Raw genomic sequence first — 12966 nt, 5'->3', positions numbered from 1 at the left:
ATCCTGTAGAAATTTCAATTAAAACAAGTCATCGAGTAGAGAATTCGGCTATAAACAATTCACCCTGTAGAGAGTTCATCTGCAAAAATGTCACCCAGTGGAGCATTCAACTACAAACAAGTTACCTTTAGAGAGCTCTGCTATAAACAAGCTACCCAGTAGAGAGTTTAGCTACAAACAAGTCACCCCAGCTACAAACGAATCACCCTGTAGAAAGTTCAGCTATAAGCTACATAGTCACCCGGTAGAGAATTCAGTTACAAACAAGTAACCCAGTAGAGAGTTAAACTACTTTGAAACTAAATTATGTAGTAGTTATAATAATATATAACTATGTAACAAGGATTAATTAATTGTCCAAACTTGTAACAAGTTGGATAATTACATTCTGTTGGCCTGTTGAGAAAAGTTCATATTTGTACAAATATAAAAAATGAATATTTAAAATTAATCCTTTGCATCTTGTTTCTCCTTCTTGTAGTAAAGAAAAAAGACAGGTAAAAAGAGCAAAACTGGCCTATGGCCTGCTTTGGAGAATACAAATGCAAAAAGAAGCAATATCTAATCAAAAACAGCCAAGCTGTAAAAAAAGGGTGCGGGCCCCCAAAAATCCATGGTGAAAAAAGATGTGAAATCCAAGTTGGCGGCCAAGAAATGGCTGTGATAGTATGTAAATGGCAAAACTTTTAATAAGGACAATTCAGATGAATTTGTTGCTGAGTCCTAGGAGGAGGCAGTACAGATTCACCTGAATTGTCGTTATTAAAATTTTTGCCATTTATCTACCATCACAGCCATTTCTTGACTACCAACTTGGATTTCACATCTTTTTTCACCATGGCTTTTTGGGGGCCGCACCCTTTTTTACAGCTTGGCTGTTTTTGATTAGATTTCATCTACTGAGGCAACTCAACACACTTAGATATAATTATGTGGGCTTATAGGTGATTTTCCTGAAATGTGATTGAACTCCTGCTTTGTATGAAATGTAAAATAGTTGGATGGATTAGTTGCAGTATATGTGTTGGAGATTAAAGAGTTACGCAGCAAAGAGTGTAGCCTGATATGGATAAGTCAAGGAAACCACCTGTTTGTCGTTATTACTCTTTACCAAACATTCCTCTGAACCCCATATCTCAAGCTAGAAGGAGACTTGCTAGGCAACAAAACAAGCCATACTACAAGTAAGCTATTAGTATTACATGGATTAGTAAAGATTATTATATACATGATATATAATCATACAGGGTCACATATCCACTGAAGAACAGAAAGTAAAAAAATAAGCAGTGTTAGTGTATGAAATGTATGCTTGTTATATCCTAATAGGAAGTATGGTATTAAAGATGATTGCAATGCAGCCCCTAATGCTGAGGTATAAAATAAAAGTAGTATTTATAGAGGAGGTAATATGTATTGCTATCATACAGTACACAGTGACTGGACGAGGGTACACTTTCACAAGACACAACAACAAGTTTACAATGAACATCAACACTGATGTCTTCTTTGATGACAAACCAGTGCCAATGTGTCAAGTTGCTTCGAGTGTAAGAGTCAGAGCTGAGGAGGTAAGACTTGGTGCAAATAAAACAAATACGTTTGAATTTAACATTACATAACCTTAAACTAATTTATTTTATATTATTCAGCCAAAGCGTGGATGTGGTAAAGCTGCCTCTTTTGTACTTACTCTGCCATCTGTCACTACAAAGAAGTATCAGACACAATTTACCACACAGAATCCTCAAAACTAAAGGTTAGGTATCTTTCCACTATTTCTCTATACTCTCACAGATTAAAGGGTAAAACAATGGTGTAAATTCATATACAAAAGTTTCAAATAGTACATTGAAACTTGAAGCATCATATCTTGTCTTTGTTTCATCATGCACATCAAATATGCTATACACTATTATTTATTTTTGCAGCATACAATTGATTGAAAAAAAGAATCAAATTTTATTTGCACTGACAGCTCAACTAGAAGAGCAGAAACAGCACAACCAGATTCAAGAGATTAAGGTAGCTTGGTTACAATGATGATTTTTATTATATGTGTGATCATCTAAATATGGATAGCTAATTGAAGAACATGAAGCCAACAGAAAAGAAACCCTGGAAGCTTTTGAAAAAAGAGAAAAGGTAGTGCATGTATTGTTTGCTTGGGAGAACATACACGTGTCACACAAGTCATAGTATGTTCACCATTATACTCTGTAGAAAGCTGATAGAAGCCCAACAACGAGAATTCACTGAGCTCCAGGCACAATGTGCTAAAGAGGTTGCACCACTAGCTATTTGACAAGTTCAAGTCAGTTGAGATGTGTGGAAAAGTTTTTGAGCTATATTAATAGGAAAATACTACACCAGCTTTTCTGCTCTAACAAAAAAACATACTACTTCATTAAGTTACTGCCATTTTCCCAATGTGCTCACATCAATCACCACCTATAAATGCACCCGAAAGTGCTGGTCTGGTAAGGCATCAGCCAAGCTTATAGTTCTTGAAGTATTTCACTTTAGTTAATATATCTTTGCCTTTTGCATTCTCAATTCATTTATTATATACTACTTGACATTTCTCTTTCACTTCTTCAACCACCTGTACAATGTTGGCTGTGTGTTAGCCAGATATGATAACTGTACTGAAGGGAAAGCTGTTCAAAATCGTCTACTCTGTGCTATTCACATAGCAATCGTTTCATAGCCAACACATATGCAGGATCATGAAAAACAAGGACATTATCAGTATTATCGCTGCTGTTTGGCCACCTCCATTATACATACCTTCAATGTCATGGCAGCTTGTATAGGAATCAGCATAATCTTATGGTGAAGATACATCATTGTTCCATGTACTTATGTATGATCTTCACTTGCCCACAGTTCTGTAGTTCATGAAGAAACCTTAAACAAGATACAAGCCACATGCATGCATGATCCGAAAAACATGTTTACCTATCAACTACATGTGATAATTACTAGTTGTAATACAACAAGAAGTTTACAAATCATCTTCTGATTATTACATTGTGGTTTTGTGGGTATAACAAACAAGCAAATTTGTAGGTATCAGTTTAATGTATATGATAATCACCTCACCTTGCACAAATCTCAGCACTATGCTACACTAATATTGAGAGTTTTGATTTCTAAGTGATGTACTATTGATTTACATTACATAGTGTACTATATGCAGGGCCAGCACTGGTAAAAGTTACATACATACTAAATTGTTCAAATTTGATTGCACATTCAATGTTACATGACGCTCTATAGTCATGGTGCTGATTTTGATGACACCCACAGAAAGATTTGTGCTTGTGACAACTTGGCCATCCATATTGAAATGCAAAGGTTAGTAATTGAAAAATATTGCATTTATTAGCCAACACATGTCCATATACCATCACTGCATGCAAGATCATGAGAAAAACAGTGTTATTGCTGTCATTTGGGGAATGGTAATTTCTTCCACTCCAATTGGGGTGTCTCGATTAGCGTTATTTGATATTTTATGTTGCAGCCTGTGGAAAGGAAACAGGGATGTTAACAATAGAATGCATAATGTCCAGAGTCCACCATATATTAATTCTGTGGGACAGAGTTAATATGTATTTGTAAACCTCATTATTAATGTTGCCTCAAAATATGTTCAGTTGCATACTACACACATATATGCATGCAATTGTGATCTCATGTTTCATCAACAGTTTAGCTATTCACTGTTATGTATAGTATCTCAATTCTTTGATATTCTGTTGATCTTGATCACAAAGGATGTTTAATAATCATAAAAAGTGCTTAAGAAGTGGTGTACAATCACGCAAAATGTAATTTCCATAAGATCAACAAAGTCCCATGACATTCACTGCTTCATGCCAGAATGTAAAGATTGGAGATTGTACATTTAAAATGGCTACAATGATGCTAACACCAATCAATTTTAATAACATTATTAAAATTGATTGGCATTAGCATCATCACAAGCTGCTACCTATGTATGATTTCACAACTTTTTCATCCAGGCTTTTGAGGGCCACACCCTATTTTACAGCTTAGCTGTTATTGCATGGATGTACTATATCAGAAGTCATGGAAAAAGTACAAATGAACCTTTGAGTATTCACTCGTGTACATATTTATTGCAACAAACATTCACTTGTTCATATTCCTGGCAACTTAAAGCTAAAAGATGAGGCACAGGTGACTGCTCTATTAGAAAATAGGGTTGCACGACTTCCGACTGTACTATTAGAATGTAACAATGTCTTTTACAAGATATCCTGAGTATTCTACAACATCCATACATATGTACATACAAGCATTTTGCACAAGCAGCCATGTACATAGCATAAATGAAACCATTCAATAACTGTGATGCATCTGTATAACTATTATATATATGAGGAAGATCAGTAACACATGGACAGTATGGTCATTTAACCTAAATCATCAAATGTTCTTCACTGACTACTTAACATAAATTCCTCAAAATTACCTCTTGTATTTGTGTAATCACTTGAAAGATACGCCAAGTGCATCTGTGTGGTCACAGCATAGATGAAGCTCTATAGATTTGGCATTGGAGCAATATTGAAGAGAGAATAGATGCTTTGTATATACATTTGTGCTTTAAACTTAGTCCCGTCTATATCTCTGTTGATATTTGATGATAACCACTGCTGAATGATAACCACTGCTGAATGGATAGGGAAAGAAAGCAAAGCAAATATAACCATTTCTTTTTACCGAATATTCGTTTGAACTCTCCTTTAGCCGAAAGAATACCACTGCCTACTAAACAGCAAGATAAGCCTTACTACAAGTAAGCTACAGAATATATATACACTGTAATATTGCACCTTTATGCAGGGTTGTATACCCACTGAGGAACAGAAAGTAAGCAATCACCTATGAGAGTGAGTATGTTGGTATATGTATATGATTGAGAATTCGATACTTCAAGCTTGTCAACTCAGAAATTTACTTTGAAAGTATGGGATACATCTTTTTATCTCACATATTGCTTGTTATCCCTAAGATATACATAACTGCATTGACTGCTCTACTCATATAGTATAGTTCTGAGCAAGTACTCAATCACATTGTGAATACCTTTGACTGTAATTGAAGCCTGATTTCATGCAAAATCTTGAGCCTGTGTTAATGATGCTATTTATTTGTTTATAAGTTGTCCACACAGACTGGTACTTCTATATATTACTGTGCCATGAAAACTGTGATCCGTCAATTACACACTGTATACTTTATATGGAGGTGGATGATGTCAAAACTGGAGCAGCTCACAGGCAATTGTTACTAAAAGATGAAATAGCTCAAAAAGAGAAGATAATTAAGCAGGATAAAGAAAAATCAATAGTTGATATGGTGAAAAATTTGCGAAGGAAAGAGGTAAGTTTAATGTAGTTGCATGTCAATGACCCACCAACATTATAGGAAGAACTAATCTCACTCCATGAGAGAGCTATTGAAGACCAAAAAATGGAAATAAGTATGTTTATATAGCAATGTCAGTATGATTGATGTGTTTTTACCATAATAAACTTTTCAGGTGTTATAGTATTAGTAATTACTATTAGTAATTCAAACTGATAAACTAGTCTAGTATTCATAGCACTGAATTTAGAATTTCTTTAATGTGTATAACTAATAACCTGAATCAGAAGCAGTTAGCACAGATCAGAGAAACTAAGAAATGTATCATTGCTGATGAAGCAACTAAACACCAACAGGAAATTGAGGTACATGTCACAATAATGATAAATATCATTTCAAATGCTGAATACAGAAACTGTTCAAAAAGTTTGAAATTAGTTCAGGAAAAGAAAAAGAACTTTAAAAAAAGTCACGACATTATTGAAGGTGTGAATAATATGTCCTCAGCTTAAGACATAATATGTAATAGGATAGAGAGATGGAGATTGCACAATTGAAACTTGAAAAAGCAGAAATAATCGGCCAGCAGGAAAACACTAAAGCTATAACACCAGGGAAGTGGTAAGTTAATCTCATTGTCTTCCATACTGATTTAGCTTTTCAGAGAGATGAACTAGATGGATACAAAAAGAGGTTTCAAGCTGAGGTGGAATTTTTAATATGTTGCTGCCCTTGTTGTACAGTTTTTCTTTTAATAGGTTGACAAGGTTAAGAGAAGGTATTGCAATACAATAAGTGAGCTGAACAAGGAAACCATTCAATTAAAGTATATACTAAAGGAATATTATACAGTAAAACCTCTATAATCCAATGCTCATTGGGACAAGAAAATTGTGTCAGATTAGTAAGGATTTCAGATTATTGAGGCAGTAATACATATAGAAAAAGTCCTTTGGTACATAAAATAGTGTCAGATATAGAGGTATTCTGGATTACAGAGGTGTCGGATTAGAGAGGTTTCACTGAAGTAATGTAAAACTTGCCCTTTGTGGCCACCAGCATAAAAAGATAACCCTGTAAAAAGAGACATTTTATTGTCCACATGTTTATTAAATGGGTAAGCATGATGGAGGGTTACCGAAGAAGCTAGACAATTATTACCTAGAGAATTTATATGGGTATTGTGCAACCGCCAAGGGACAAAGATGGCAAATTTCAGTTTAAAGGTGCCACTGTACTGACCAGGTTCCAATTACTATCATTCAATAGAAACCATATGTTTACTTCTCAGGGAAATGCCAGTTAAGCAGAAAAACAGATGAAATAGTTGAAATGAAAATTGAAGAAGATAGAAAGTCAAGGGAAAGCTTGTTCAGAATTCAGAAGGTATAGGAATTTTTGAAGTAAGAAAGTCAATTATACTATTTACATATAATCCAGTCCATGCTTCAAACTCGTTTTAGTACTGCCTTGCCATCAACAATCAAAGTTGAGGATGAAGCAGAAGAAAGTCAAGACAGTGCTTTATTAACTGAAATTGAAGATGACAACTAATAGCAAGAAAACTAACTCATTATGAACGCTAACAGCAGATATTACTATTATTTTACAAATAAATGATCAAACATGTATATCTCCTTTATTAACATAAATTATGATATACTATCCTTTATGTACACTGATTTAAAAGATCAACTAGCCAAACTTCACTGCATATAACTGACACCACCTAAACACCACCTCTGATGCTATAGCAAACGCCTTTAAGAGGTCAAGGTACCTCATTAAGACCTTGCATACAGATATAAGTAATCATATGTGGCCGGGCCTGCAAAAATAGGGCATGTGGGCCCAAAATATATATATACACCATGCCACTTAACAGGTAATATCTCAGTATTGGAACAGAATATTTCCATTCTGTGGCTTGTATTATAAGGCCAATTAAATGTGTAATAAGGAGTGTAAATTACAAGGCCATAGCATGATGGCATAAAAAGATTGAGTCATGGAAGTTTGGAAAATTTTATGTGCCCACATGCCCTATTTTTGCAGGCCTGGTCACATATACAAGTGCAATGAAAAATTAGGAATTTTACACTAATCATTACAGAATAAAAGGCTCAATAAACAAGGGATATCATCACCTAAAGTGCAACTTTAATTACTGGCATATAATTAGCAATGAACAGCATGGCTAAAGTAGAGAGTAAATTTGCACCTTGTCTAAGCACTTGATTCCCACTAGCTAATTTTTTCTTACGCATGCGATTATAAACACTGCCTAATGTAAAGATATATCAAAGCTGTAAAGTATACATCTAACTCCAAGGAGACAATACAGTGGTGTTTGGCACGGTAACTTTGAATCAAAATACTGATGATACTACTGAGCTGCTAACTGAATAGCTACATGCAACTTGATGATTGATTTGATATAATATGTATGTGTAGCTAAAATCAAGTATCACTCATTTGTAATCATCATCATGATATATCTTCTCATGTTTAGATAAAAATTGTACAATAGTTTCAAAAAATAAATAATCATAAAAAGCACATGAAAAAAACAGGAGTCAAACAAATCAGCATGCCAGAACTACAGTGGAACACTGAGGTCAAACCCTTTAAACTCTATCACCTGAAATTATCCCTCTCTAATGGTGGGACTACACAAAAAATACTATACAGGCTGGTTTTAGTCTGCACATCTTTACTTAAGGTTATTTAATTCTCTGTCAAGATATCATAGTTTTTCTGTGATTTTATACATCAACAAGACTTTATTTGTTCAATACGTATATCTCAATTACTAGTTGTAGGACTGGAACAAATACTGCATACTTGTTAAGATCACATGACCCAGTTCACATGATGAATATAGAAATGACATCTTTATATAGACACTGCTTGTTAAGGCATTGCTTGTCAGGAACAGTAACATTAGTACTTTAATGCAGTGTGCATATCGTTGCTGATACTTGAAAAAGCTATAAACTGCTTCAGGTTCAGTATAACATGTCACGTGGGTATACAAGTAGTATTTGATCAGTAACAAGAAAGAGCACTCAAAGACTAAAAATCCATGATTGTTTCAGCCCTATTCATTTGATCTCATGATCACAAAGGATGTGTACTTCTTGTCATGACCATCAAAAGTGCTTAAGAAGTGGTGTGTGATCACACAAACACAATGTAATTGAAATAAATTGTTCAAGTTCACATGTTGTGTTTGTTTTCGTGTGTTATTCAGAGTAATACTAAAGACATTAATGGTGATTCTTAAGGTTTTGACACTAATGTAGAATTGGTCCACCATATAAAATGACTAGCTCACAGCTTAATTTATTCTCTGCATGAGATTGTAGTTGTGTAGTTAGTTACAACTCAGCTGTTTGGATATGTATGCTCCAAAGAGGACTCGTTCTAGCTCCTTACCAAACATTCATCTGTGTTCCAGCTCAGCTCCATCTACAAGTCAAGCTGGAAGAACACAGCTGACTGCCAGACAACCTAGCAAGCCACACTATAAGTAAGAAATTACTGAAGTAGCGTGCTAATAATGTCAAGCGATAAATTTGTATACAAATGCAGGGTTATATATCCTTTAAGAAACAGAAAGTAAATGAGGTCAGTATTGTATAAGCTTTTGTTATATGCATAATTGCATAGGAAATATGGTATTGGAGATGACTGCAATGTAGCCCCTAATGCTGAGGTATGTTACAGACAATAAACTATATAGATATAGACACAGAGATACTGTAAAGTGTTGATCGTGCACGCATACGTGTATATGTACGCATGTATGTACATATACAGTACATCATGAATGGACAAGGATACACTTTCACAAGACACAACAACAAGTTTATAATGAATATCAACTCTGATGTCTTCTTTGGCGACAAACCAGTGCCAATTATTAAACCTTTTCCTAATCGTGGTGTGGCAATAAGGAGAGAAGAACCATTTCCCATCACACAGAAGCCTCAACAGCAGAGGTCAGGCTTCATTTGTCATTTCTGTATTCTCAAAAATGAGAACTTTTAGTACAAAAGCTTCATACATGGAACTGCAAAGGAAGTTAGAAGAAAGGTGACTATATATAATGTATGGTTTTCATCTTTTTTAAGACTGCACATCATACAGCACACAAGTACAAGAAAAGTTACACCAAGCTTTGATTGAAGCAACAGTAAAATTAGAAGAACAAAAGTATGAACAACAAGTGCAGGAGTCAAAGGTATATATTGTGTTATTATGATGAAATTCTATCAACATATACATATCTATAGATGATTAAAGCACATGAAGTAAACATAAAACAACTGCTACAAGTTCATGAAAAAGAGATGAAGTGAGAAAACACAACTAACTACATAACATAATGTGATTGTACAATCACTGACTTCTGTAGAGAACTAATAGCAGCTCATAAAGAGGAGATCAGTGGACTTGAAACTCAGTATGCCAGTAAGGTAATGGGAGATAGCTGGTTTTATTCACATGTGTATATGTAATTGACTAAATTGTCTATTTTTACTTGCTCAGCTTGCAGATCACCAGGCCACTGTTAATAACAAAGAGATGTTACTAAAGGAAGAGATTTTACAGAAAGAAAAGACAATAAATCAAAATAAAGAAAAGTATGAAATGGATATCAGCAATGCTGTGAAAGCAAAAGAGGTGAGACCTATGGGATAACAAACAAATTAACTGAGAAAATATGATAGGAAGGACTAAATGCACTACATGAAAAAGCTATTGACACGTTGACAGCAGAACTTAGTGAGTTGTGTATGTACGAAGCCTTTTACTGTATAGCATTGTCAAGAGCCCAATATATAGGTTATGCACATGCATGCATAAATACATACTTGCATGTATATGTATACATGTATCAATTTACATTCATGCAGTCAATGATATGAAACTACAGCAGTCAGTACGTATCAAAGCAATTGAGAGGAAGTATGAACAAATCATTTTAGACAAGAATTCTAAATACCAAAAAGAAATTGATGTAATTATTTAGCTCTAATATAGCGAATGTAGTTGTTATTATGAACTAACAGGGCTTATCCTCAAGATTTCAAGATAGTGCACAAATAGAAGAGGATTTGAGAAAATCAAACAAGTTGTTGCAGGTATATAAGTATCTGGCTACACGGCATTGTGAATCTCTTCTGATCAAACACTTAATTAGGATGCAGAGATAGAGATTGAACAGCACAAAGCTGAGAAAGAAGATTTAACTAAAGAACTCAAAAGTTGTCGTATTGAATTACAGGGAAAGGTATTACAAAACACTTTCCGAAAAATTAAGTAACAAAAAGTGTCTCACTAGAGTTTGTATTATAATACCTCCCAGTTAAATATATAATTATTTTGATTGTAAAGGCTTTAACACAAATATTTTGTATTTCTTGTAAGATTTTCTCAAATCCTCTTCTATTTGTGCACTATCTTGAAATCTTGAGGATAAGCCCTGTTAGTTCATAATAACAACTACATTCGCTATATTAGAGCTAAATAATTACATCAATTTCTTTTTGGTATTTAGAATTCTTGTCTAAAATGATTTGTTCATACTTCCTTTCAATTGCTTTGATACGTACTGACTGCTGTAACAAAACACTATAAATGTGTTAATGTCATTGAAAAGTCAAATGTTATAATTATTAATGGTAAAGCTAGTATCTGACGTGGTGTTTTCTCAATAGAATGAAGAGCTGAGACACTACAAAAGAAAGTTCCAAGCTAAGGTATGTATAACTGGTGACTGATGCTTTGACTTCTTTGCATGTATTGTACATGGATTTGTACAACAGGTTGATGAAGTCACAGATCAACAAGGTATTAGAATAAATCAGCTGACAATTGAAGTCACCGACTTAAGGTGAGTTCATCCTAAACTTCAAATTATTGTGTAACTTAATTGCTTATCTCTTTTGAAGGAAAATGTTAATGAAGAAAACACAAGAACTTACTGACATGAAAATTGAAGAAGAAAGGAGGCAAAGAAAGAGCTTATACAATATTCAGAAAGTATGCAGCACCTGGTTAATAAAAATTGATGCATGGTTTATAACTTGTAACTGATGCTACTTTTTGTTCAGATGGTGCTTCCTTACCGCATTAGACCTCCAATAAAATGTCATTCTCTTAAGAAGACAGAAGAAAGACAAGTTGGCACTTCACTAACCACAGATGAAAGAAACAGCAAACAACAACAGCAGCAGCAGCAGCAACAACAACAAGAAAATGCAACTGAATGGAATCAAGAAACAACCATTACTCAACCAGACCAGTTCCACCACCACTTTTAAGTCACATGCCTGTATAAAAGTGAACACGTGTAGCTACTTATACAAAGAACGTGTGACTCAGTTAAATAATACCTGTGTTATGTATTCAAACATTTCCCCATATGTATACTTATCAGAAATTATGGACCGTGTACAAATGTGCATGCATACTATTTCCAGAGTTGGGGTAGTTACTTCAGAAAAGTAACTAGTTACTTGTTACTTTAATCTCATGTGACTCAGTTAATTTTAAAAGGTAACCAAGTTACTAGTTACTTTCATAATATAAGTTATGCTTGTTTGTTAGCTTTTGTAATGATTATTTGCTCAGCATGCATCAACAAGCTAGAGAAGAAGATAAAACGCAATACATGTGTGCACTGAAAATAATATTTCAGTTCGGTTTCAATTACTGCTACATCTGTTACTTGAGCAGAATCATGAAGAACAGTATATAGACAAAATGTGACTACTTAATGTGGCTGTAGCCGGAATATTTGGCAAGTGTTCTTGCTTTTAAAGCATAATTGCATATAGTTACAATGTAACTATTGTAACTTATTTACTTTTCAGACAGTTATTCCTAGTTACAAGTTACTAGTTACACTAGTTATGTTACTGTAAAAGTAACTAGATACGTAAGTTGCACAGTAACTAGTTACCCCCAACTCTGACTAATTCCAATGAATCCTTGTGTATGTGTGTACATACATATCAATCACAGTAAACTTATATATGCAGTTGTAAGTAGTGACAACTTACAGTAAAAGATGTGGCATGCATGACTACTCTATTAACTAAATAGGGATATATTACTTTAACTGCTCTATTAGAGTTTAACAGTATCTTAAAAGGTATCTAGAGCATCCGTGGGCTTGGCATTGAAGCAATTCAATTGACTTTATACGTAATGGAGAGAGAATAGATGCTTTGTACATTTGTGCTTTAAACTCAACTCCATGTTTCTTTTGAAGACAACCACTGTAGAATGGAAAGGGCAAGAAAGCAAACCAAAAATCACCATTTCTCTTTACCAAATATTCCTTTGAACCCTACTTCAACTCCTTTAGCCAGAAGGAGACCATTGCCTGCTAAACAGTGAGATAATTACTACAACTAAGCTATACAAATTAAGTTGGTACAATATTGCACATGTGCAGGGCCATATACCCACTGAAGAACAGAAAGTAAACAACTGTTTATGAGAGTGAATACATTATGTATGTATGCTTCATAGGAAGTATGGGAGAAG

At 34.3% G+C, this 12966-nt stretch overlaps 1 protein-coding gene across 1 annotated transcript; it reads left to right on the top strand.

Annotated features, from left to right (window-relative positions):
- Positions 1–5277: 5277 nt before the first annotated feature.
- LOC136241322 (flagellum-associated coiled-coil domain-containing protein 1-like) lies at positions 5278–11735 on the top strand. Its single transcript, XM_066032513.1, has 19 exons — positions 5278–5418; positions 5464–5518; positions 5579–5586; positions 5628–5768; positions 5933–6024; positions 9076–9121; positions 9226–9407; positions 9556–9649; positions 9702–9763; positions 9824–9884; positions 9958–10092; positions 10140–10194; positions 10326–10429; positions 10482–10553; positions 10613–10702; positions 11130–11171; positions 11238–11305; positions 11364–11454; positions 11526–11735. The coding sequence occupies exons 1-19, from the start codon at positions 5278–5280 to the stop codon at positions 11733–11735; spliced, it is 1749 nt and encodes a 582-aa protein (XP_065888585.1).
- The last annotated feature ends 1231 nt before the right edge of the window (positions 11736–12966 follow it).

This window comes from Dysidea avara, chromosome 12 (assembly GCF_963678975.1).
Source record: "Dysidea avara chromosome 12, odDysAvar1.4, whole genome shotgun sequence".
Classification (NCBI taxonomy): domain Eukaryota; kingdom Metazoa; phylum Porifera; class Demospongiae; order Dictyoceratida; family Dysideidae; genus Dysidea; species Dysidea avara.
The sequence above is the reverse complement of the archived record's forward strand: the minus strand, read 5'-3'. Positions and strand labels throughout refer to the sequence as shown.